This window comes from Anomaloglossus baeobatrachus, chromosome 4 (genome assembly GCF_048569485.1).
Source record: "Anomaloglossus baeobatrachus isolate aAnoBae1 chromosome 4, aAnoBae1.hap1, whole genome shotgun sequence".
NCBI lineage: Eukaryota > Metazoa > Chordata > Amphibia > Anura > Aromobatidae > Anomaloglossus > Anomaloglossus baeobatrachus.
In genome coordinates this window covers 33,409,991-33,437,112 of record NC_134356.1, presented here as the reverse complement: position 1 = coordinate 33,437,112, position 27,122 = coordinate 33,409,991, and the positions used below count along the sequence as shown (strand labels likewise).

Sequence of the window (27,122 nt, the reverse complement as noted above, 5' to 3'; positions counted from 1 at the left end):
ATTATTTATTTGATCTGTCTCGTTTTTTTATCTGCCCATTTCTGACCTCCACTGTGCTGATTTATTACACCAGATCACATTAAAGTGGAACTGAACTTTGATGTGGTCATAACTTAGCTGAGAGAAGCCTAGAAGAAGAAAAAAACAAACAAACCAGAGAGAAGAATTCCAGACTTTGGGTAGGACTAGCTCACTGATGGAATATCAGTTAGCTCATTCTTCATCCCGCAGGGAAAACAAAGCCAAAAAAGTGCAATATTTTTATAATTCTAGGCTATCCTTTAAAGAGATATTCCTATTTTATAAAGTGAGGGCTGCCTAGGAGCACCATGGTGTAAGGATAAAGGGGACAAGTTAAAATTGTCGCCCCCTGCTGGATAATATAGAGAAAGCTCCGGGGGTCGATCCAATATGTCGTCGCACAGGACTGTACCTTCCATCTGAAGCCGGAGGAGCAGAGATGAATTGTCCACGACGTCCAGCATGCTCCCGCTGGTGAAGCAGATGGGTGCGATCTACGGCCGAGGAGGGGGATGATTAGTTTTGCACAGCGCCCGTATCTCAATTTCTAGATGGAAAATCCCTTTAAGTAATTTTTGTGCAGAACGCCAAGTACTCACATATTCATCGTACAGGGTCATGGCCGCTTCATATTCCCCCTGGAAAGAGAATAAATGGTCAGTAGACAGTTCTGTACACTCCTAATCTATATAGATGCATCTTTTGTTCTCTGTTGTCAGCCAGATGATAAATGAGATAAATGCAGGGGCTCACAACTGGGTGGTTGTGTACAAATAACACCGCCATGCGCAATATATAAATTATAATTGCCCCACCTTCTCGATGAAGTATAAGGCCCAGTGCCAGTAGACGTGGCAGGCGAGCATGTCTCCTCCCTGCAAGAAAATACAAGGAAAATCTAAACAATGGCTGAAGATCGCACCCAACCGCGACCGTGAGGCAACTGACAGGCCAGAGGGGTGCAGGCGGTAATTAGCCCCATGTTCTCATGATTTCTTCTACTGATGCTTTGACAATAAGAACTTTCATAGGGACGCGTCAGACAGTAACACCAGGACTTTACCTTCCAGTTGTTTTCGGTTTGTTTCATGAAGGACAAGCCTTCCTCTACACCGGCCTTCATCTCGTATACGTGAGCAACGGTGTGCACCGACCAACAGTCCTTCGGGTCTATAGTCAGTGCCTAGATAATATAAGGAGAGATAAGAAAACTATGGCGTCATATTGTCTGATACTGCACTAAGTGACATTCAGATTGGATGGGGAGGAGGGGGATGCAGCTGCAGTCTCTTAGCTTCTTCCTATGAGATTTTGCTATGAGATGAATGAGGGAAATTAAACTACAGTCTCTCAGCTCCCTCCTATGAGATTATGCTATGAGAGGGAGGGGGGGGGATGCAGCTGCAGTCTCTCAGCTTCTTCCTATAAGATTATGCTATAATAGGGAGGAGGGGGATGCAGCTGCAGTTTCTCAGCTTCTTCCTATAAGATTATGCTATAAAAGGGAGGAGGGGGATGCAGCTGCAGTCTCTCAGCTTCTTCCTATAAGATTATGCTATAAAAGGGAGGAGGGGGATGCAGCTGCAGTCTCTCAGCTTCTTCCTATGAGATTATGCTATGAGAGGGAGGAGGGAGATGCAGCTGCAGTCTCTCAGGTCCTTCCTATGAGATTATGCTATGAGAGGGAGGAGAGGGATGCAGCTGCAGTCTCTCAGCTTCTTCCTATGAGATTATGCTATGAGAGGGAGGAGGGGGATGCAGCTGCAGTCTCTCAGGTCGTTCCTATGAGATTATGCTATGAGAAGGAGGATGGGGATGCTGCTGCAGTCTCTCAGCTTCTTCCTATGAGATTATGCTATGAGAGGGAGGAGGGGGATGCAGCTGCAGTCTCTCATGTCCTTCCTATGAGATTATGCTATGAGAAGGAGGAGGGAGATGCAGCTGCAGTCTCAGGTCCTTCCTATGAGATTATGCTATGAGAGGGAGGAGTGGGATGCAGCTGAAGATGAGATTGTGTTCTCTGGGGTCAGCACTCAGGTCTGTTTTAATCACACACCTGTATACCTCAAGCAAAAAAAGAAAGAAAAAGATATTTATATATATATATATATATATATATATATATTATTTTTATTTTATTTTTTTTTTAAAAAAAAGGTGTGCCGTCCTTCTACAATTCCTCTTGGAAATGTATAATTGACGTGCTAACCGTTCCCCTTTCAATATGGTGTGTCCTTAGTGAATCAGCACTGATTACAGAAGCATGTTCCGCCAACAAGGGGAAGGGTAACCCCTGCTTTTCAATTTATTTCTATATTTCCAGGAGGAATAATAGGAGGGACATCACTATGCAAAAGGTGCTCAAGAATAGAGCTGCCTTTGGATAATATGAAGTGAAATAAGCTGAATACTGACTAATAAGACCGCACAAAAGCAAACAAAATTAGGGTTTTTTGGTCCATCTTCCCATTGCACATGTCAGTCTTCCTAAAGCGAATGGGAGCTATGGAGGTCATTAATATGAGGCTGGTGGGCACCGTGGGGGTCCCAGCACTCCAACCAATCATCTGATTGATGGGGCTGTAGAGCACAGAAAATCGCACAGCGCCACACAAGACAGTGGCCGTGACTGGTACTGCAGTGATCTCTTTTAATTAAAATAATACGGTAATAATAATAATAATAATAATAATAATAATAATATTTATTTACCTAACATAGGTTATAAGCTTAAAAATATAATTTACATGGAAATATTTTTTTTTAATATTTTCAACCGATCCATTTTTTGACATGTCCAAATTAAAATTTGTTTACCTCTTTGGCCACCTTCAGAGCTTGATCATAAAAGTTTGTTTCAAGCAGCCCAAATGAGTACATGCCTTTCACGTAACTATAACGAAAGGAAAATCCCTTTAAATAATCATCTCATAGTCCAGAATCAGCAGGATAATCCAGAATTTTAGCTCATTTTATGTCAATGCATAGTACAAAGCCAAGATGTCATTTTTTATGTTAAAGCAATCACCACTAGGGGGAGCTTGTGGGATATGTTTGGACATTGCACTAGTTATGTCTGCAGTGAGCTCCCTCTAGTGGTGGCTGAAGGAAGTTAACATTTTATAATGTGTAAATGGAGGGGGGCAGAGGACTGAAGGGGAATTGTCATCTCTTTCCATGCTGATTTTTGGTCATTGTGATTGCATAGTATAAAGCAAATACATGTAATGCTGACGCACCTACTTAAAGGAGTATCCGGGGTCCAATATGGAAGAATCCGGGAGATGGAATCTCTCATCTGATTTTTCTGTCCAAGGTAGAAGTAGGAATCATGGGCAAGTTTTATAGCCAGCAAGTCCAAGGGGTGATCCTGTAAGATCTGGTCCCACATGTCCGCCGCCTTTGGAATATTTCTAAATATTAAAAGAATATAAGTGCCGAACTGTTTTTTGAGGGGTTTTTTTGCATATACAATGCCTACAAGTAGTGTTCAACCCCCTGCAGATTTAGCAGGTTTGATAAGATGCAAATAAGTTAGAGCCTGCAAACTTCAAACAAGAGCAGGATTTATTAACAGATGCATAAATCTTACAAACCAACAAGTTATGTTGCTCAGTTAAATTTTAATACATTTTCAACATAAAAGTGTGGGTCAATTATTATTCAACCCCTAGGTTTAATATTTTGTGGAATAACCCTTGTTTGCAATTACAGCTAATAATCGTCTTTTATAAGACCTGATCAGGCCGGCACAGGTCTCTGGAGTTATCTTGGCCCACTCCTCCATGCAGATCTTCTCCAAGTTATCTAGGTTCGTTGGGTGTCTCATGTGGACTTTAATCTTGAGCTCCTTCCACAAGTTTTCAATTGGGTTAAGGTCAGGAGACTGACTAGGCCACTGCAACACCTTGATTTTTTCCCTCTTGAACCAGGCCTTGGTTTTCTTGGCTGTGTGCTTTGGCTCGTTGTCTTGTTGGAAGATGAAATGACGACCCATCTTAAGATCCTTGATGGAGGAGCGGAGGTTCTTGGCCAAAATCTCCAGGTAGGCCGTGCTATCCATCTTCCCATGGATGCGGACCAGATGGCCAGGCCCCTTGGCTGAGAAACAGCCCCACAGCATGATGCTGCCACCACCATGCTTGACTGTAGGGATGGTATTCTTGGGGTCGTATGCAGTGCCATCCAGTCTCCAAACGTCACGTGTGTGGTTGGCACCAAAGATCTCGATCTTGGTCTCATCAGACCAGAGAACCTTGAACCAGTCTGTCTCAGAGTCCTCCAAGTGATCATGAGCAAACTGTAGACGAGCCTTGACATGACGCTTTGAAAGTAAAGGTACCTTACGGTCTCGTCTGGAACGGAGACCATTGCGGTGGAGTACGTTACTTATGGTATTGACTGAAACCAATGTCCCCACTGCCATGAGATCTTCCCGGAGCTCCTTCCTTGTTGTCCTTGGGTTAGCCTTGACTCTTCGGACAAGCCTGGCCTCAGCACGGGTGGAAACTTTCAAAGGCTGTCCAGGCCGTGGAAGGCTAACAGTAGTTCCATAAGCCTTCCACTTCCGGATGATGCTCCCAACAGTGGAGACAGGTAGGCCCAACTCCTTGGAAAGGGTTTTGTACCCCTTGCCAGCCTTGTGACCCTCCACGATCTTGTCTCTGATGGCCTTGGAATGCTCCTTTGTCTTTCCCATGTTGACCAAGTATGAGTGCTGTTCACAAGTTTGGGGAGGGTCTTAATTAGTCGGAAAAGGCTGGAAAAAGAGATAATTAATCCAAACATGTGAAGCTCATTGTTCTTTGTGCCTGAAATACTTCTTAATACTTTAGGGGAACCAAACAGAATTCTGGTGGTTTGAGGGGTTGAATAATAAATGACCTCTGAATAAACTTTTCACAATTTAAAAAAAAAAAATAAAAAAAGAAATAACATTCTTTTTTGCTGCATTTCACACTTCCAGGCTGATCTACAGTCCAAATGTCACAATGCCAAGTTAATTCTGAATGTGTAAACCTGCTAAATCTGCAGGGGGTTGAATACTACTTGTAGGCACTGTATTTCATGTGCCGTCCCTCAGTTATTCCTCCTGGAAATGTATGCATAGACTAGTCATGCCAATAAGGTGCTTACACCTCTGGAGCTGCCCAAATAGAGCGGATTGTGCAGGGGCTATTGACAAGGCAGGGGAATAGGGAGGACTAATTATTATCTAGTGATACATTTCCAGGAAGAATATCAAGAGGGATCAGCAAAAAAAAAAATAATATGGTGTGAATACATCCCAATGGTATGTGCAGACCCGACGCAATTTCAAGGTGAAGATGTTTCATGAAACGCTGGCATCTTTTTCCTGAAGGATCTTTTTTTAATAATATATATATATATATATATATATATATATATATATATATATATATATATATATATATCCCCTTTTATCGATGTTTTTGGCCACTTTAGATGTAAATGGAGTAGAAGAAAATAAAAATTAAAATAAAAATACTAAAAAATATGAGAAAATTAAAAAAAGTCGTTCTACCCTTTAGCAAACATCTCCAGTGCGTCTACGTGTAATTTTTCCCTTTCGGTCAGGGGCTGAGTCTTGGCCAAATCTGACATGGTTTTCAGGTCCCTCTCAAATTCCTTATCGAGCAGTGGTGACCGACCAGTGCCGATCAGGTCCAAACCGTTAGAAATCACATGTCCCATTACTGAAAGAAGAAAAAATAATCAGTCACTATTACTAAAATACAAGTAGACATTACTGCGACTATCCAGCTTTCCCAGATCCCTGAATTCCATAAGACCTGCTGTGCATTTATGGAAAGTTCAATGACAACCCGACGGGAACAAAAATCGGTCAAATTGGTTGTCAGATAGGTTTCCCAGAACCTGATATATTAAAAATATCAGTATAGCCGGGTGACGTGTTGCACCTCCTGGCTATAGGACTGCCAAATGGCACGAGGTGATTATTCAGAGCCCTGAACTCCACTAGATTGATTAGCTGTGCATTTATGGAAAGTTGAGTGACAACCCCATTTGAACAAAAATCGGTTGTCAAATTTCCCAGAAACTGATATATGACAAGTATCAGTATAGCCGGGTGACACTTTGCAGCTCCCGGCTATAGGGTGCCAAATGGCACAAATTGATGCGGATTTGTGGCAAGTATAGGTGTAACTAATGGTTAACCAGTACTTGCCATAAAACTGGAGCAATTTGCTGCACACTAGTACTCTACACCCTCAAAATGTCACCCCAGTCTCACAGTATCGCCCATGAACTATAGGCCAAGATTACTGCACCCACCTTTCCCAGATTCCTGAACAGCAGGAATCCATTGTGCTGAAAACTGAGTGACAACTCTGCGAGCAAAATATAGTCACATACAGTGCCTACAAGTAGTATTCAACCCCCTGCAGATTTAGCAGGTTTGATAAGATGCAAATAAGTTAGAGCCTGAAAACTTCAAACAAGAGCAGGATTTATTAACAGATGCATAAATCTTACAAACCAACAAGTTATGTTGCTCAGTTAAATTTTAATAAATTTTCAACATAAAAGTGTGGGTCAATTATTATTCAACCCCTAGGTTTAATATTTTGTGGAATAACCCTTGTTTGCAATTACAGCTAATAATCGTCTTTTATAAGACCTGATCAGGCCGGCACAGGTCTCTGGAGTTATCTTGGCCCACTCCTCCATGCAGATCTTCTCCAAGTTATCTAGGTTCTTTGGGTGTCTCATGTGGACTTTAATCTTGAGCTCCTTCCACAAGTTTTCAATTGGGTTAAGGTCAGGAGACTGACTAGGCCACTGCAACACCTTGATTTTTTCCCTTTTGAACCAGGCCTTGGTTTTCTTGGCTGTGTGCTTTGGGTCGTTGTCTTGTTGGAAGATGAAATGACGACCCATCTTAAGATCCTTGATGGAGGAGCGGAGGTTCTTGGCCAAAATCTCCAGGTAGGCCGTGCTATCCATCTTCCCAAGGATACGGACCAGATGGCCAGGCCCCTTGGCTGAGAAACAGCCCCACAGCATGATGCTGCCACCACCATGCTTGACTGTAGGGATGGTATTCTTGGGGTCGTATGCAGTGCCATCCAGTCTCCAAACGTCACGTGTGTGGTTGGCACCAAAGATCTCGATCTTGGTCTCATCAGACCAGAGAACCTTGAACCAGTCTGTCTCAGAGTCCTCCAAGTGATCATGAGCAAACTGTAGACAAGCCTTGACATGACGCTTTGAAAGTAAAAGGTACCTTACAGGCTCGTCTGGAATGGAGACCATTGCGGTGGAGTACGTTACTTATGGTATTGACTGAAACCAATGTCCCCACTGCCATGAGATCTTCCCGGAGCTCCTTCCTTGTTGTCCTTGGGTTAGCCTTGACTCTTCGGACAAGCCTGGCCTCGGCACGGGTGGAAACTTTCAAAGGCTGTCCAGGCCGTGGAAGGCTAACAGTAGTTCCATAAGCCTTCCACTTCCGGATGATGCTCCCAACAGTGGAGACAGGTAGGCCCAACTCCTTGGAAAGGGTTTTGTACCCCTTGCCAGCCTTGTGACTCTCCACGATCTTGTCTCTGATGGCCTTGGAATGCTCCTTTGTCTTTCCCATGTTGACCAAGTATGAGTGCTGTTCACAAGTTTGGGGAGGGTCTTAATTAGTCAGAAAAGGCTGGAAAAAGAGATAATTAATCCAAACATGTGAAGCTCATTGTTCTTTGTGCCTGAAATACTTCTTAATACTTTAGGGCAGGGGTGGGGAACCTCCGGCCCGCGGGCCGCATGCGGCCCGCCATGACCTTTTATGTGGCCCCCGGGCAGATTCCCGGGGGAGGCAGTGCTCGTGCTGTCACCGCGGTTTGCTGCCGCCGGCCCTTTAAATCCACACATTGCTGTTTGTGCAGCAATGTGTTCTCCCGTCGGCCAGTGCCAATTGTGGGCGGGTCTACAGCAGCCTCAGCTTCCTGCCTTGTGTGTCCGCCCCCTGCCCTCCGGAGATCAGTGCCTTCTCCTTCTGATGCAGTGTGTCCGCCCCCTGCCCTCCGGTGATGTGAGTGCAATGCTGCTGTGAGTCCAGCGCCGACCCTCTGCTGCTATGTGCCCTGCCCAATGCTTTGTGCCTCCCCACACCAGTTCTGTAAACCCTCTCCCCCAGAGTTGCATGAAACTCTCAGCGCAGTGTGGCCCCCAATGTCCTGTGTGCACCCCTCCCCCAGTCCTGTGTGCAGCCCCCCAATGTCCTGTGTGCAGCCCATCACCCAGTAGTCCTGTTTGCACCCCCCCCAATCCTGTGTGCACCCCTCCCCCAGTCCTGTGTGCACCCCCACACAATCCTATGTGCAGCCCATCACCCAGTCCTGTGTGCACCCCCCAGTCCTGTGTGCACCCCACCCAGTCCTGTGTGCACCCCACCCAGTCCTGTGTGCACCCCACCCAGTCCTGTGTGCACCCCACCCAGTCCTGTGTGCACCCCACCCAGTCCTGTGTGCACCCCCCCTAGTCCTGTGTGCACCCCCCCTAGTCCTGTGTGCACCCCCCCTAGTCCTGTGTGCACCCCCCCCCTAGTCCTGTGTGCACCCCCCCCTAGTCCTGTGTGCACCCCCCCTAGTCCTGTGTGCACCCCCCCTAGTCCTGTGTGCACCCCCCCTAGTCCTGTGTGCAGCCCCCCCAGTCCTGTGTGCAGCCCCCCCAGTCCTGTGTGCAGCCCCCCCAGTCCTGTGTGCAGCCCCCCCAGTCCTGTGTGCAGCCCCCCCAGTCCTGTGTGCACCCCCCCCCAGTCCTGTGTGCACCCCCCCCCCAGTCCTGTGTGCACCCCCCCCAGTCCTGTGTGCACCCCCCCCAGTCCTGTGTGCACCCCCCAGTCGTGTGTGCAGCCCCCCCAGTCGTGTGTGCAGCCCCCCCCAGTCGTGTGTGCGCCCCCCCAGTCGTGTGTGCGCCCCCCCAGTCGTGTGTGCGCCCCCCCAGTCGTGTGTGCGCCCCCCCAGTCGTGTGTGCGCCCCCACAGTCGTGAGTGCCTCCCCCACAGTGATGTCTGTGCCTCCCCCACAGTGATGTCTGTGCCTCCCCCACAGTGATGTCTGTGCCTCCCCCACAGTGATGTCTGTGCCTTCCCCACAGTGATGTCTGTGCCTTCCCCACAGTGATGTCTGTGCCTTCCCCACAGTGATGTCTGTGCCTTCCCCACAGTGATGTCTGTGCCTTCCCCACAGTGATGTCTGTGCCTTCCCCACAGTGATGTCTGTGCCTTCCCCACAGTGATGTCTGTGCCTTCCCCACAGTGGTGTCTGTGCCCCCAGCCCCTCCAGTGGTGTCTGTGCCCCCAGCCCCTCCAGTGGTGTCTGTGCCCCCAGCCCCTCCAGTGGTGTCTGTGCCCCCAGCCCCTCCAGTGGTGTCTGTGCCCCCAGCCCCTCCAGTGGTGTCTGTGCCCCCAGCCCCTCCAGTGGTGTCTGTGCCCCCAGCCCCGCGTGTGGTGTCTGTGCCCCCAGCCCCGCGTGTGGTGTCTGTGCCCCCAGCCCCGCGTGTGGTGTCTGTGCCCCCAGCCCCGCGTGTGGTGTCTGTGCCCCCAGCCCCATGCCCCCAGTTAATTAATTGCTTCACCCAATATAGCAGGGTCATTTAAACATTGATAATTTTGTGCGGCCCCCGAAGGTTGGTAGAAATTTCCAAATGGCCCCCGACAGAAAAAAGGTTCCCCACCGCTGCTTTAGGGGAACCAAACAGAATTCTGGTGGTTTGAGGGGTTGAATAATAAATGACCCTCTGAATAAACTTTTCTCAATTTAAAAATAAAAAAAGAAATAACATTCTTTTTTGCTGCAGAGCATTTCACACTTCCAGGCAGATCTACAGTCCAAATGTCACAATGCCAAGTTCATTCCGAATGTGTAAACCTGCTAAATCTGCAGGGGGTGGAATACTACTTGTAGGCACTGTATCATATATCCAGGTTTTCAGAAGCTTATATGATTCAGTTACAAAAAATTAAGATTTCTGGGTGACGCGATGTGGCTCCGAGCTAAGCAGGATGCAATTGTAGCAAAAACTCAGCTGAAGTGTATTAGGCCTGTAGAAGTTCATAGTCTCTGGATGTGATCAAGAACGTTTTCATTCACTGACAGCAATCAGAGATCTTGCAGCATGGATGCTATTAGGATGTCGTATGTATCTGCAATGGATGTATGTCGGGCACGTACCAAAATTTGGATCCGCTGCTTTGATTTTCTGCAGGCAGCCCTCAATGCCTCCCATTGTTTGGTCATTTGTCCATGTAACATACTATGTAAAAAATTAAATAAATAGTAAATTCTAATTAAAATTATATTATATTATATATATATATATATTATATATATATACACACACATACACGAACACACATTATAATTATATATATATATATCTATTTTTCTATATTTTGGTGATATTTTTTATTTTGTGTACTTTCTGTCATTTTTTAAGTCCTACACAAAAACCTATGAGGAAAAAAAACGACAAAAATTCTAAATATTTAGTCTTTTTAATAATTTGCTAAAAAAAAAAACCCAATTAGGCCGCAGTATTTTGTTATCTGACCCCCCCTCCCCCCTGTCAAAAAAAAAAAATAAAAATTGTGAAGTCAAATAAATGCGAGTCCCCCCATGCTGAAGCCGACGCCATTCACTTAAAGCCGCTGCCCCTTTATTTTCAGGATCTGCGGGGAGGGGGGGGGGGGTCCCAGAGCTTAGACTTCCATCTATCAACATGATTTGCCATCACTTTTGAAGAAGGGAATAAGTTTCTAAAGAGAATGTGTCACCACATCCAAAAAAGAAAAATAACCAGTTTTTTATTTTTTTTTTTGTAAATCCGCCATATGATTCCATAGATATGGGCCTTTTTATTTAGTGCTAGTTGTTATGGTCTTTACAAGGGGTGTTATTCACTGGATCCTCAGGGGCGTGTCTTTAGGCTTCTCTGCATAATTAACCAATGAGTGACGCCCCCTTGGAAAATAACATACAATTTGTACTCATTAAAAAGGTCTCTACTTATGGAATTGTAAAGAAACAATACTAAGAGGGGTATCAGTAGTGAAACAAAAATCAAAACTGACCATTTAGGATTTGGTGAAAAGTTTCTTTATAAAGGGAACCTGTCACCGGGTTTTTTCTCTTATGAGCTGCGGCCACCACCATTGAGCTCTTATATATAGTATTCTATAATACTGTATATAAGAGCCCAGGCTACGCTGTATAACGTAAAAAAAAAAAACACCTTTATAGTACTCACCTAGGGGGTGGTGCTGTCCGTTGCGTGTCGCTGCTCTCGGTCCGGTGCCGCCTCCATTTTATGTGAACGCCATCCTCCTGGCCAGCCCTGTGCGCATGACGTTTCCTGCGTCATTCACAGAGAAACCTCTCTTGTGCTCCTGCACGCTTTAATCTGCCCTGCTGAGGCAGGTGATGTACAGATGGTGATTTTGGTGCTGTATTTATGAACTGATGGTGCTGAATTTCTATACTGATGGTGATTCTGATGCTGTATTCATGTACTGATGGTGGTGTTGTATTCCTGTATTGATAGTGGTTCTGGTGCTGTATTCCATTGTAGGAAACAGTGATTTTTTTTTCCATATACTGCAATGCCCTCCTAATATTGCAGGATATAATATAAGCAGACTAAGTAGAAATCCCGACTTTATCATGCTCTAATCCTCAGGGCTCTCAAAGCTTTCTTGCTATGTAGGACATGATAGTACAGTGCCTGACCCTAAGACTGTCATGGCATATATTTTGGTTGGTATGTTGTTTCACTTTAAGATTGATCACCAATCAGAAAATTCCGTAAAAAAAAAAAAATATATAATAACCCCCCCCCCCCCCCTAAATGTCATATTCATGGCGGCACGGTGGCTCAGTGGTTAGCACTGCAGTCTTGCAGCGCTGGGGTCCTGGGTTCAAATCCCACCAAGGACAACATCTACAAGGAGTTTGTATGTTCTCCCCGTGTTTGCGTGGGTTTCCACCAGATACTCCGGTTTCCTCCCATACTCCAAAGACATACAGATAGGGAACCTAGATTGTGAGCCCCAATGGGGACAGTGTTACCATTGTTTGTAAAGCGCTGTGGAATCAATAGCGCTATATAAATGAATAAATATTATTATATTATATTCATGTCCCTCCCTGCTGGCTAATGCATTTGGTAAAACCTACGAAGAGAAGTGGGGGCAGGGAATTGACAACTGTTCTGAGCACATTTTTTTGCTCGGGGGTTGTCACATTAATATTTTAATTAATGCAATACTAATTGCTCTGTACTGCCCCCTACCTGTAAGAATATGGAACTGAACGGTTAAGAAAAATGTCCATATCTGCCTGGAATTGCACTCTAAGCAATAAAAGTCTATTAAGCAACCCATGCGATATAATTTTACAAGGCTGGTTCTTTATTTGGACAATTTGCCGAGTCAGCGCGGTTGTCTTATAATGGCGTTGTGGGTCACAGGCCATCGGTTTGGACCGGGGGTTCTTCCATTTACGGATAGAGGCGGCAATAATATACTATACACAGAGCCAAAGGCCCAGAGGAGCGGGATCACGTGTTACCTGATACAAGGTGGCGTCAAACAGTTTACAAGCGTCATTGCTAGTAGTGGAAAGGGTCATCCCCGCATCCTGCCAGGCCTGGAATCAGAAGCAAATAATGATCAGAAGCTCTTAAAGGGGAAACACAGCTAAAATACCCATCAGCGGCACTGATCCCCATCCATTTCTTTGCACTGCCTTAGTCCTCCCTTTGTGAGACTCCCATACTTTCACACCATAGAGCAATTATTCACACACCCTGTTTATTTTCTTTTGTCCTTATATACATGTTTACTTCTACTTACCCTGTGCATCACAAGAACAACCATTATTTAAATGTGATTTATACAAACAATATGATGGATTGATTCTACAATGGTTTCATTTTGGGCCCTGGGTCTGTTTTTTTGGGGGGGGGGGTGTTTTTTTTTACATCCTACACATTCTCCTATTTTCTCTTTTTAAATGGCTTTAACACTAGAAGTCCCAGGAATTTCGAGCGCCATAGGGTTCCAATGATAGAAATGTTAAATGACCCCTCTCTGGGACTTCTAGTGTTAATATATATATCCCTTTGAATTGATGTACCGATAAAGGATTTTTACATTATTCATTGGAGAAGAGTCTCTTAATTTCTGTCAGATCTATAGAAATAGAAAGAAACAGCAACAGACAGCTTAAAAAAAAATTGCACCCTATGGAGCTTATTGGTACAGCTTTTTTCTATAATTAAGTAAATAGGTTAATGAGAAAAAAAAAAAAAAGACGTGGGGTCCCCAGCATTTTTGAGAACCAGAAAAGGTAAAGCAGAGAGCGGGGGTTGATGTTATCAGGCTGGGAAGGTCCATGGTTATTGACCATAACTGCTGCATCTATTAGATGTGGCTGCGGGCTGCTATTGTTATACTGGGAAGGGCCAAATAACCATGGGCCTTCCCAGCCTGATAATACCAGCCCCCAGCTGTCTGCTTTACCTTTTCTGGTTTCAAAAATGCGTCTTTTTTTTTACCATTAACTTATTTACTTAATTATAAAAAAAGCTGTACCAATAAGCTCCATAGGGTGCCATTTTTTTTTAAGCTGTAGGGGGGACCCCACGTCTTATTCTTCTTTTTCAATCATTTATTTAATCATAAAAAGCTGTCCATTAAGCTCCACAGTGTGCAATTTTATTATATGTCAGCAGGGGGATGGGGGGGGGGCAATTATACGGTATATCTGGCTGTCTATATGTCTGTAAATCTGTCTCTCTCAATCTCTATCTATTACCTATCTCTGTAGCCACTGGTGTCCAAAAACAGTAGAAGGACGCATGTGTAAATAACATGCAAAAATGTATAAAAACACTGTGTGTGCACATAACCTTAATTGAAATGAATGGGTGAAAAAAAATGCTCAAAAAGCTGATAAGATTGACAAACGACAGATTATTTTCTGCACCAAATCTACAAGTCACACAAAAGCAATGTGTGCATGACTCTTCAGGATTCTCATTGACTTTGCTGGCATCAGGATTCCCTTCAGGTTGTATGACAAATCTGCACTCAAAAAGGCATCAAAAACGTAATAAAACTGCAACTTGCACACAGCCTAAGGGTCAGACATTGACATAGTGGCACTAGAGCACTGCTACCGCCATGAGGCAAGATGGTGATAGCAGTTTGAGATGTTGCCCCGGGAGTAATGCAAATACAATTGAAGATACGAGCAGTGCAGGGGAACTCTAATCAGCTTCCGGCCCAACATACCGCAGCATGATGAGGTCACCTCATCACACTGCTGACATCACCAAAGTGCAGCAGAACAGGAGATGATTGCGGTAAATGGAGTCAAAGATTCAACGGACATTTACTACATGTCGGGGAAAGGGTGGTGAGAGCACAGAATAGGGCACAGAATAGAGAGTGGACAGTGTAGGGAAGGGGCATAGTATAGACAGGGGTAATGCTTAGCTGGCATAGTATACGGCGGAGGTAGTATAGACAGGAGATACAGTATGGAGAAGGGGCACAGTGAAGAGATGTGATACAGCATAAAGACAGGGGGATACCCTGAAAATGGTGACAAATGACAATTATTTTTAAAGGCACAATGTTGGGATTTGCAGCAGAAGACTGGAAAAGAGGGAAGTGTTCAGAGACAAACTGTGAATGTCAAAAGTCATCATAGTGTCTGATCTTGATGGAGACAAAAGGGGATGGGATCGACTCAAATCAAAGAAAACATCATCTGGAAGGTGTAGGTGTGAAATATTTATCATCCTGCTGGGGTCTCATAAGTAATGTGATTCCTGCATGGTCCACAGTCTGACGATAGCTGGTAACAACAACTCCCAGCATCTCCTTTCCATTGTTAACACTCATACCTGGAGTTGTAGGTTCATGTAATACAAACATTTATTGGGAGGGATGACCTGGAATTTACAGTTGATTGCTGTACTAAGCTTGGTATAGTATTCCTGTACTGACGGTGGTTTTGCTGTTGTATTTTTGAATTGACGGTGCTTTTGGTGCCGATTGTGGTCATGGTCCTGTATTTCTGTACTAATGGTGGAGCTGTATTTCTGTATTGATGGTGGTTCTGGTGCTGTATTCTTGTATTGAAGGTGGTTCTGGTGCTGTATTCCTGTACTGATGGTGGTTCTGGTGCTGTATCCCTGTACTGAAGGTGGTTCTGATACTGTAGTACATCATAGGAGACAGTGATTTGTTCTATATACTGCACTATATAATATAAGCAATCAGCATAAATAAAAAATTAATAAATGCTGTCAAATCAAACCCCAAGAAACAGTTAAGGAATTGTGTTTTTTCACTGCAGGTTTATATTTCACTGCGGGAAGGGGCACCATTTCAATTTTAGCCTCATGTAGAAGAAAAGTTAAAAATCACACTTGCAGTAGAAACAGGTTTGCTCCATCCTACACATGGGCAGGTAATGGGGTGTGACTTGAAAAATGGGGAGCGATGTTTGGAAATTAGTTCAATGCCTTCTTTGCCATGCTGCCTCAGCACACTACAAAAGTGCCAATCTTAAATGGACTGTCAGCACAGAATGACTGTTCAAACCAACTACAGGTGCCCGATGCACCCTTGGTGCGGCCAAACATTGAAGTGCACCTTCCCTACTGCTTGTTTTCCATCTAACTATCCTTCTCTGGCTTTTTGAAGCCAGAGCTGTCAATCAAAGAAAGGGGAGGTGGAAATAGTGAAAAAACAAAGAGGTGGGAAGAAGCACTGAACTGTTTATGCCCACACCAAGGATGCACCGAGCGCCTGTACTTGGTTTGAACAGTCATTCTTTGCTATTTTAAAGATGGCAATACTATTTTCAGGGGCTCTGTGGCTCACAAAGTTTTACATTCAAAGCCATAATTTCCTTTATTTACAAGAGCATTCTTGTAAAGGGAAATCTTCCAGAAAAATGCTTAATTTCCCCATTGACTTCAAATACACTCGGGTACTCGTTACACATGGTAGTGCCCGCTCATCACTAGTTACGAGTACTGAGCACCCGAGCATGGTAGTGCCCGCTCATCACTAGTTACGAGTACTGAGCACCCGAGCATGGTAGTGCCCGCTCATCACTAGTTACGAGTACAGAGCACCAGAGCATGGTAGTGCCCGCTCATCACTAGTTACGAGTACAGAGCACCCGAGCATTGTAGTGTCCGCTCATCACTAGTTACGAGTACCGAGCACCTGAGCATGGTAGTGCTCGCTCATCACTAGTTACAAGTACCGAGCACCTGAGCATGGTAGTGCCCGCTCATCACTAGTTACGAGTACCGAGCACCTGAGCATGGTAGTGCCCGCTCATCACTAGTTACGAGTACCGAGCACCCGAGCATGGTAGTGCCCGCTCATCACTAGTTACCAGTACTGAGCACCTGAGCATGGTAGTGCCCGCTCATCACTAGTTACCAGTACTGAGCACCCGAGCATGGTAGTGCCAACTCATCACTAGTTACTAGTACTGAGCACCCGAGCATGGTAGTGTCCGCTCATCACTAGTTACGAGTACTGAGCACCAGAGCATGGTAGTGCTCGCTCATCACTAGTTACGAGTACTGAGCACCCGAGAGCATGGTAGTGCCCGCTCATCACTAGTAACAAGTACCGAGCACCCGAGCATGGTAGTGCCCGCTCATCACTAGTTACCAGTACTGAGCACCCGAGCATGGTAGTGTCCGCTCATCACTAGTTACGAGTACTGAGCACCCGAGCATGGTAGTGCCCGCTCATCACTAGTTACGAGTACTGAGCATAGTAGTGCCCGCTCATCAATAGTTACGAGTACCGAGCACCTGAGCATGGTAGTGCCCGCTCATCACTAGAGAATACTCCAATTATAGTTGCCTAACCCCTTATATGCTATACAAAAAGACTGCCGGCACTCCTAAAACTGCAATATGAACAGGTGCATAACTGAAGACATAAAATTAAAAAAAAGACAATTTGCACTGTGAAATTCTAAAGCTGAAAAAGGTACCCACTAACGAGATATGCCGTGACGTGGCTACTGGGCAGATATAGAAATGGCCATTTTTGTATGCTAAATATCTTTAGCAGTAATGCAGATCTATATTCTCACATTCATGGTTTTCATGCTTTAGCATTTCAGAGTGCAAACTGTCTCTTTTTTGTAACCCCTTATATGCCGCAGTCAATAGCAACTGCTGCATCTAAAGCGTAAAACGACTACCTAACTGGATAAAGGCTTCTCAAAACAAAACCAGTGATATTATTATGGGAAAGCTGCCGATGGCCTTTCATTTCACATATTTTCACTTTGGTGAAATTTTGGGTCTTCAACAGAAGCTTGGTCGCTTGCAACTTTCTTTTTATGGCATCTGTGATGTGTGGAGCTCTATGGATCCCATTACCTTCAGATCGCCTCAGGGTCTTCAGGGACTCCACGCGCTGGGGATCTTCTGGCCACAGGTATGTCAGGGTAACTTCTATAGGAATCGTGACGCCACTCTCGGTAATTGCGGTCAGGGGATAACCGCCACTGCAGTTTGGGGAACGCCTGGGGCTGATGGTGAGTGCAGTTTGGTGGTATGGCCTCCCGAGAGTGAGGCGGGCCCCAGGGCCCAGTGTTAGTGTGTGGCACCACAGGTCGCAGAAGAACTCACACATAAGCAGCAATGTCTTTCAAGGGCTGTACTCACTTTCAGATGGCAGTGGTGAGTCAACCCGGGCGATGCTTTGATGAACTTTGGTGGAACCAGGTTTCCTCCGGCTGATGTAGGGATGACTGCTGACTCGCCTTCCTAGCCCTTCTTGTTTTGAGGTGACCACGACTCACCCAGGGAAGTCGCTGCTGCCGGTCTCCCCTTTCTGGCCCGTTTGCGGGCAGTGTGGACCAAGGTAAAGATGGCTCTAGGCTCAATCCTCCTTATGGGCCCCCTCGTTGCTGCTGATGCTGCGGACTCTGTGTGGTTTGGTGAGGTGCATACAGTACCCTCACCAGCAGGTTTTGCAGGCCTAGTAGATGGGTTCCTGCTCTGGGGACCTGTTTCCCCGTGCGGGCTCGGTCTACCGGCGGTCCCCTTTCTCAGCCACCTCTTGCTACTGCCTAGGTGGTTTTCAGGCGGCACCACTGGGTAGCCCTTCTCCCCCGCCAGCAGCAGCCACTACAGGTGCAGGGTCTGAAAGTGCTCCACAACTCCGTCCTGCACTCCAGATGCGGCTTTACACTCCTGCTCCTTCAACGGCCACTGCACAACTCCTGTTTCCAGTCCCACCACCCACCACTAGCTGGGATGCGAGGGCTACACCCCCTCCCTGGGTCTGCCCAGGGGTCCCCTCTAAGCTGTGTGTATGTTCTGGTACTTCGTGTTTGTGTTTCCACACCCTGGTCAGCCTTCTGGATTACCTCTATTGTACTCACTCAGCCTGAGTGCAGTAGTCAGTGGTGCCTGACCAGCTCAGGGGCGCTACAGATGCACCTTTATGGAGCTGTGTAACCCTGGCCCTAAGCCGCAAGAACTTCCCGTCTTATCCCAACTTTCCGGACCCAGTAAATGGAAAAGTGGGCAAACATTGGAGTTAGTTGTAGTCACCACTGAGTTTTCAGATTTTGGCTGGAATTAAAAAAGCATTACGTAATACATTGCAGCTTGTTGTTACCACCTTCAGGCATAAAGGACTGAATGTCTGTGCGGAGAATGGAAAGGAAAGTTGTCTGCTATGGTGCGCCCTATAGTATAAGGGGGCATGGACTCACCTTACAGTCCTTTAGACATACAGGGGCCATGCTGAGTCCTACTCTCAGGCTGCTGGGATTATGCACAGTATTGAGGCTGCTTGTGCTGCACTAAAGCCTTCCCCCACAGTAGGAGGAGACCTGCACACAGGAAGAGTCAGGACTGGGGTAGGCCATGATGAAGCGCAGCCCAATATACTGTATATAAGAGGTGCGCCCAGTGTGCTGTGCATGCAGAAAGGTAGCAGAGCGGAGTCGGTTGCATTGCTTGTGTGCAGGGTTACTCTGCAGTCCTGGGTAAAAGCTTTGATCGCAAACCCTGACATCAATGATTCAGCACTGCTACATCTGCGTGGCCTGGTTTTTTAACCCCTTCCTGTCAAAACCACTTCTCTGCTTTTTCCGTTTTTCATTCCATTCTTCTAAAAGCCAGAATTTTTGTTGTCTTTTTCACCAACATCGCCATATTAAGATTTATCTTTTTTTTAATGACTTCATAAAACTGGGAGGGAAAAAAATCCCACTGCAATTCCGACCTTTTCCATTGATGGAGGTTTTTTTTCCCTGTAACTAGCTGTTGTTGATAGCCATTTCAGGTACAAGCACCTGTAGTAAAATAGAAGTGGAGCTATGTGTGTGTCTCTGTGTGTATGTGTGTCTCTTTCTCTGTGTATGTGTGTCTCTCTTTCTGAATGTGTGTCTTTCTCTGTGTGTCTCTGTGTGTGTGTCTTTCTCTTTGTATGTGTGTGTCTCTTTCTGAATGTGTGTATCTTTCTCTGTGTGTGTCTTTCTCTGTGTATGTGTCTCTTTCTGAATGTGTGTATCTCTCTGTGTATATGTGTGTGTGTCTCTTTCTCTTTGTATATGTGTGTGTGTGTCTCTCTGTGTATATGTGTGTGTCTCTTTCTGAATGTGTGTATCTTTCTCTGTGTATATGTGTGTGTGTATCTTTCTCTGTGTGTCTCTGTGTGTGTGTCTTTCTCTTTGTATGTGTGTGTCTCTTTCTGAATGTGTGTATCTTTCTCTGTGTGTGTCTTTCTCTGTGTATGTGTCTCTTTCTGAATGTGTGTATCTCTCTGTGTATATGTGTGTGTGTCTCTTTCTCTTTGTATATGTGTGTGTGTGTCTCTCTGTGTATATGTGTGTGTCTCTTTCTGAATGTGTGTATCTTTCTCTGTGTATATGTGTGTGTGTGTATCTTTCTCTGTGTATATGTGTGTGTGTCTCTTTCTCTGTGTATATGTGTGTGTGTGTCTTTCTCTGTGTATATGTGTGTGTGTCTCTTTCTCTGTGTGTCTTTGTGTATGTGTCTCTTTCTGAATGTGTGTATCTTTCTCTGTGTATATGTGTGTGTGTGTCTTTCTCTGTGTATATGTGTGTGTCTCTTTGTGTGTGTCTTTGTGTATGTGTCTCTTTCTGAATGTGTGTATCTTTCTCTATGTGTATCTTTCTCTGTGTATATGTGTGTGTGTCTCTTTCTCTGTGTATATGTGTGTGTGTGTGTCTTTCTCTGTGTATATGTGTGTGTCTCTTTCTGTGTGTGTGTCTTTGTGTATGTGTCTCTTTCTGAATGTGTGTATCTTTCTCTGTGTATATATGTGTGTGTGTGTCTTTCTGAATGTGTGTATCTTTCTCTGTGTGTGTGTCTTTCTCTGTGTATATGTGTGTGTGTCTTTCTGAATGTGTGTATCTTTCTCTCTGTGTGTGTGTCTTTCTCTGTCCATAATAGGAATCTATAATAACAGATCCGTTCCCAGCTCTATTGACTTTAATGTAAGCAGGTTTTTTTTTGTGAATAGCGCGGGGTTACATTTTCCCCTCAAAACATAGTCTATGACGTCTATGAGGCGCCTGTGCAAAATTTCGTGATTGTAAATGCGACGGTGCCGATTCCTTTAGTGGACGTACACACACACACACACCCCTACACCTACACTTTTATATATTAGATTTCCGCCCGGTGCCAAGTGACATGTATAGCCGATAGTGACGCAGTTGTGCACATTTGCTACATGCTTACGCCAATAAACGTAGTATTATACACTTGGTTATAATTGATGATGTATTTCTACTTCCAGATGGATCTCGATGAATCCCAAAATCCTAAAGGATTATTTGAATGTCAGCTCTGCAGGTTATCTGTCCCATATTCTTACTTCGGCCAGAAACCACCAAATACACAATCCGTTGTGTAAGTAAATGTGATCAATGAAGTAAAACATTTCATCTTGGTGTTACATGGAAACCATCAACAAGCAGGCTAGCGGCTTCTCTTTATACAGTTGTTTTGGCTTTATTTTTATTGTTATTATGGAGAGTGTGAGAGCCCGCAGACTGATATGATCCGTGTGACACGTACCGGAGAAAACATGTGTTTTTGAAATAAAATTATTTCTATATTCACCTGTATCCAGCGCTGCTGTCTTCGGCGCTGCTGTCACTTTCTTCCGGGCCCGCTCATTTTGCTCATGCATATTCACTGCACCACGGACCCAGAAGCAGCAGTGTGGGAGACAGCAGTGTCGGGGACAGGTGAGTAAAAAGTTCCTGCTCTCTGTGTGCTATCACGGATAGCACACGGAGAACACATGTGCTAACATTACGGCACATGGAGGGCCATAAGCCTCTTCAACATGGCCGTGCAAAACATGTGTTTTGCACGGACGGACGTGTGAAAGAGCCCTAAGGCTGTGTGCACACAGTGCGGGTTTTTTATGCGTTTTTTTGGTGCAGTTTTTTTGACAAAACCGCATGTCTATCCTTATCTCAGCAAAGTCAATGAGAATCCTGAAGTGCTGTGCGTATGTTGCTTATTTTTTCCTTGCAGATTTGGTGCAGAAAAAAACTGCAGCATGTCAATTGCTGGTGCGTTCGTTTGTTTTTTTTCCCCCTGCATTTTGTAGCCCTTCTAACCATTGACTTTACTAAAAAAAATGCATGGCACAAAAAACGCACCAAAGAAACGCATGCGTTTTTCTGCCACAAGGTGCAGAAAAGTTCTGCACCAAATCTGCAGCGTGTGCACATACCCTAAAACCTAAAAGTTTGTTCTCCTTAGGGTATGTGCACACGCTGCAGTTTTGTTTCTCCAGCTAAAAATGCACCCTCTGGCCCAATAAACGCATCAAAAACGCATATGTTTTTGCCACATTTTGTGCATTTTTGCCCCTTTTTTTTAAAAACATTGTCAATGGCAAAACATAGGGAAAAGTGCAGAAAAGAAGAGACTTGCTGCAACCAAAACTGCAGGCAAAAAAGAAGCAACCTGTGCGCAGCCTTTTGGATTTCTCATAGACTTTGCTGTGGAAGGTCATACAGTTTAGCAAACTGGACCCAAAACTGCACCAAAAAAAGCAGCGTGTGTACAAGGCTTTAGCAAATTTAACCCCTTACGGATACTGACAATTTTTTTTTTCCTCGCCTTTTTCCAAGAGCCATAACTTTTTCTTTTATATATATATATATATATTTCTGTCACCATAGCCATATGGGGACTTTTTTTTTTTTTGCAGAAAAAAATGTAATTTTGAGTCATCCCATTCACCTTGCCATGTACAGCCTGGAAATGGTGAAAAATGCGTAATTGTTGAGCCTATTTTTATGGAACCTTTCTAACGAAAAGCGTTCCCATCCCCTGTAAGTGAATACGGTATTAAGCCCTCCCAATTCTATATTATCTATCCGTTGTGTGCAACCACCATTAAGCAATATAAACAGCGATTTCTTATTTTCTTATAGCCTCCTAGAAGAAAGCTATGTCATGAGGGATCCCTTCATGCCGGACAAAGAGAAGTTCCTGATTCTGGGCTCCCCCTGCAGTGTGTGTAAGCGGGTGGTCTGTGTCGGCACGGTAATAAATATTTTTTGTTATTTACAGCTATACGGTAAAATGACAACACAATAGAGATGAAAAAAATGCTAGGCCTCATTTATCAAAACTCTGTTGCTGATAGCAACCAATCAGAGCTCAGCATTCATTTTGTAAATGGCTCTGGTGAAATGAAAGCTGCTCTGTGATTGGTTGCTATGGGCAACACAGTGTATAACATGTTGTGTTGAAGAAGAAGCACTTTGAGGCCAGAGTCACACTCATGCGAGTCTCCCACCGCATCACCGGATACGAGCGTCTCAGCTGCATAGAAATGCATGCAGCCGGCCCGCTCCTGTCAGGAGAGTGTGCGGCCATACCGGGTGATGCGGTGCGAGACTAGCACAAACGTGACTACAACCTTACATATACACACACAATTATATTATAATATATATACACACACTGTATATATACATATATATAACAAAAACTATTTATATATATATACACTGTGTGTGTCCACCCATTTCCTGTCCACCACCATTAACCTAAGAACGGCGGCCGCTATAGCATAGAAGTGGTGTCTAGGTATAGTAAAGTAGCCATGCGCTACGCAGTGAAACCACCTATAGCGCCAAAACAACTCAGTGTGCAACATAGCCTTTACAGCTTTTGAACACTGAAGCTGTTAAAGGGAACCAATCATCAGGATTTTCGTGTATAAGCTGCAGCCAGTGCAGTACTGGCACTATCATGCACAGTGTGTACATACCATTGGGGTGCAGCTCGGGTGTTTAGGCAGTGAAATTCATCTTTATAAAGTTTGAAATTTCGTGCACTTTTTGATTGACGTGTGCACCTCTCTGTTAATGTCCGGGCGGGTTATGCAGGAGTTCCCCGCCCCCCTCACCAGCCTGTTCCTCCCTCTCTCCTGATGTCGGGGCGGGTTATGCAGGAGTTCCCCGCCCCCCCACCAGCCTGTTCCTCCCTCTCTCCTGATGTCCGGGCGGGTTATGCACGTGTTCCCCGCCCCCCCGTGCCGCCTGTTCCTCCCTCCCTCCCTCCCTCTGGCTGTATGTAAATATCTAATCTTCAGAAACACGGCGCCGGAGTGGGCCTCTGCGCATAGCGCTTATCTCCGGCGCCATGTTTCTGAAGCACGCATCACACAGCTTGGTGTTAGAGGGCGGCGCATGCGCCCTCGCTCCTTCAGGTCCCGTTGTGACCGCAGGAGCGAGCGCGATCACAACAGGACTGCAGAACAGCTGATCGGAGGACGCGATTACCTGCTGCTCCTGTATCGTGCCGCCCCAGGACACCGGGCCAACACACCAGCCGGTGAGACATCGCTGTGGCGCCGCCCTCTCAGACACCAAGTTGTGTAATGCGGGGGCTTCAGAAACATGGCGCCGGAGATAAGCGCTATGCGCAGAGGCCCACTCCGGCGCCGTGTTTCTGAAGATTAGATATTTACATACAGCCAGAGGGAGGGAGGCAGGAACAGGCGGCGCGGGGGGGCGGGGAACACGTGCATAACCAGCCCGGACATCAGGAGAGAGGGAGGAACAGGCTGGTGGGGGGGCGGGGAACTCCTGCATAACCCGCCCGGACAAACAGAGAGGTGCACACGTCAATCAAAAAGTGCACGAAATTTCAAACTTTATAAAGATGAATTTCACTGCCTAAACACCCGAGCTGCACCCCAATGGTATGTACAGCCTGTGCATGATAGTGCCAGTACTGCACTGGCTGCAGCTTATACACGAAAGTCCTGATGATTGGTTCCCTTTAAAAGATAGAACATCTGCACAGCAAGTCGTCTTGACATTGCTGCACGTGTTCATTTACTTTTGAAGGGTTGTTTTTCTTTCGGCAAATTTCATACAGAATCCTCTTAAAAAAGATGACAAGTGCATAGAGCCTTATTGTTTTTTTTTTTTTAAAGGGTATATGTACACATCTTTTTCAGCTGGATTCTGCCTGAAAAATAAAAAGCAATAAAAACCGCAAACACATCCTTAACCCCTTCAGCCCCCGGGCACTTTCCGTTTTTGCGTTTTTGTTTTTTGCTCCCCTTCTTCCGAGAGGCGTAACTTTTTTATTTTTCCGTCAATCTTGCCATATGAGGGCTTGTTTTTTTGCGGGACGAGTTGTACTTTTAAATGAAACCATAAGTTTTACCATATAGTGTACTGAAAAACGGCAAAAAAATTCCAAGAGTGCGGAAAAATTGCAAAAAAAAGTGTGATCGTACAATAGTTTTTGGGATATTTTATTCACGGTGTTCACTAAATGGTAAAACTGATGGGTCATTGTGATGCCTCAGGTCAGTGCGAGTTTGTAGACACCAAACATGTATAGGTTTACTTGTATCTAAGGGGGTTACAAAAAATTCACAACCTTGTCCAAAAAACATGGCGCACGTTTTGCGCCATTTTCCAAAACCCGTAGCGTTCTCATTTTTTAGGATCTGAGGCTCATTGATGGCTTATTTTTTGCGTCTCGACCTGACGTTTTTAACGGTACCATTTTTGGGCAGATGCTACGTTTTGATCGCCTGTTATTGCATTTTGTGCAAAATTTGTGGCGACCAAAAAACGTAATTTTGGCATTTGGAATTTTTTTGCCGCTATGCCGTTTACTGATCAGATTCATTGATTTAATATTTTGATAGATCGGGCATTTTTTGAACGCGCGATAGCAAATGTGTGGTTTTTTTTGTTTTGTTTTTTTAACCCTTTAATTTTCAATGGGGTGAAAGGGGGGTGATTTGAACTTTTAGGTTTTTTTATTTTTTTAATTTTTTTTAAAACTTTTTTTTTTACTTTTTTTTTTTATTTTACTAGTCCCCCTAGGGGGCTATAGCGATCAGCAATCCGATCGCTCTGCACTATCTGCAGATCTCAGCTACAGAGCTGAGAACTGCAGATTTGCTGCTTCACTTTCAATGCCGGCTGTATTCCGACATTGAGAGGAAGTGAGTCATGTTAGCTACAGGCGTCATCATATGACCCTGTGCTACCATGGCAACCACCGAAAGTCACATGATCATGTCACGTGACTTCCGGTGGGGGCGGGGTAAGTGACTGTCATGGCGGCGCCCATATACATATCGCTGCCAGATTTTGGCAGCGAAATGTAAGGGGTTAATGGCCGCGGGTGGAAGCGATTCCACCCGCGGCTAGCAGGTACAGATGTCAGCTGTTGATAACAGCTGATATGTGCGCGGATCGCCGCCGCCAGGGGGCGGGGCTTACCAGCACACGATCCATGGGTCATTAAGGGGTTAAACTTATTGCCAATATGGCTATGCCATAGACCCTAAGAATATCGCACCCCCACAAGGCTTCTGTCATCCCTATATTGTTTTCTCTGTCCGATTTTAGGATTGCAGCCTCTTCTACTCCAAGAGATTCTGTCTCCCCTGCGTCACCAAGAACAAGGACGCTTTTCCTCCAGAGATTCTGCAGGACCTGGATAAGAGGAAGGCCCAGGCTAAGTGATCTCTGGAAATTCAGGATCCTCACAGCCTGAACATGACGAGAGCGGTGTCCACGATATATAATGGAAGACACATCCTACCCTTATCTGCAGCGCTGTAACACAAGGGACACTACATAGATGTTAGCTGATGTAGAACGTGAAGGGACAAAGCATGACATTCTCATTCCTTGCAACAAGCATAAGAAAGTTTAAAGGGGAATTCTAGCTAGGAAATCCTATGTTTTTTTCCATATATATGTTTTTAAAGGGAACAGTGTCAGGATTTTTGTTACTGAAACTAATGCAACAGCTGGATAGGACCTAGTGTAACAATAAAAATGATACCAGTCTTTTAGTAATCCGATGTACCAGCGCTGAGAAATTGCACTTTGAAAAAAATATGTAAATTAACCTGGAAGTGCATGGAGTACATGGACACACCCCCAATGCACTTTCAAGATCATTTGCATGGGGTTTCAAAGCTTAATTTCTCAGAGATGGTACATCGGATTTTTACAAGACAGGTATCCTTCTTATTGTTGCACTAGGTCCTTTACAGCCATATCACTAGTTTGAGCAGTAAAATCATCCTGAGAAGTTCCCTTTAAATGCCCACAACCAATTAACCACCTAAGAACCAGACAGTTTTTCATTTCTTCCTGCCCTTATTCCAAGAGCCATAATTTTTTTTTTAGTTTTCTGTTGATACAGGCTTTTGAGGACTTTTTTTTAGCAGGATGAGTTGTACTTTTGAATGACAGCATTATACTTTTGAATGACAGCATTACATCATATGATAAGTGAGAAAATTAGTGTGGTAAAATTAAAAAAAAAAAAAAAATTGCAATTTTTTCCCTATATACAGCATCTATTACTACAAAACCGACCTGTCAGTATGATTCTCCGGGTCAGTACAATTAGGTAGACACCAGACATGTATAGCTTTTGTTTTATTCAAGAAAAAAAATAAAAAATAAAAAAATTGAGAAAAAATAAAAATCTTGCATCTGTCATGA

The 27,122-nt window shown here is 44.8% G+C and overlaps 2 protein-coding genes across 4 annotated transcripts in view; one reads left to right on the top strand and one right to left on the bottom strand.

Annotated features, from left to right (window-relative positions):
• The window catches only part of TTC38 (tetratricopeptide repeat domain 38), a 24,963-nt gene extending 6,028 nt beyond the window's left edge, over nucleotides 1–18,935 (bottom strand). Inside the window, exons 1-10 of one of the 2 annotated variants that reach the window (XM_075344225.1) lie at nucleotides 18,834–18,935; nucleotides 12,624–12,701; nucleotides 10,230–10,311; nucleotides 5,567–5,738; nucleotides 3,261–3,434; nucleotides 2,839–2,914; nucleotides 1,085–1,204; nucleotides 837–896; nucleotides 621–659; nucleotides 434–515 (exon numbers count right to left, since the gene is read on the bottom strand). In XM_075344225.1, coding sequence (XP_075200340.1) covers nucleotides 434–515; nucleotides 621–659; nucleotides 837–896; nucleotides 1,085–1,204; nucleotides 2,839–2,914; nucleotides 3,261–3,434; nucleotides 5,567–5,738; nucleotides 10,230–10,311; nucleotides 12,624–12,701; nucleotides 18,834–18,863 — 913 coding nt within the window. In that variant the 5' untranslated portion in view covers nucleotides 18,864–18,935. Of the gene's footprint in view, nucleotides 1–433; nucleotides 516–620; nucleotides 660–836; nucleotides 897–1,084; nucleotides 1,205–2,838; nucleotides 2,915–3,260; nucleotides 3,435–5,566; nucleotides 5,739–10,229; nucleotides 10,312–12,623; nucleotides 12,704–18,833 lie in introns of those variants that run through there. The other variant, XM_075344226.1, reaches the window with a different exon arrangement.
• CDPF1 (cysteine rich DPF motif domain containing 1) lies at nucleotides 18,875–27,122 on the top strand. Of its 2 annotated transcripts, none has more exons than XM_075344227.1 (4): nucleotides 18,875–18,980; nucleotides 20,891–21,003; nucleotides 22,551–22,662; nucleotides 26,010–27,122. In XM_075344227.1, the coding sequence occupies exons 1-4, from the start codon at nucleotides 18,894–18,896 to the stop codon at nucleotides 26,124–26,126; spliced, it is 429 nt and encodes a 142-aa protein (XP_075200342.1). In that variant the 5' UTR covers nucleotides 18,875–18,893; the 3' UTR covers nucleotides 26,127–27,122. The 2 variants fall into 2 exon arrangements, with proteins under 2 accessions (XP_075200342.1, XP_075200343.1); XM_075344228.1 differs by having other exon boundaries at nucleotides 18,936–19,023.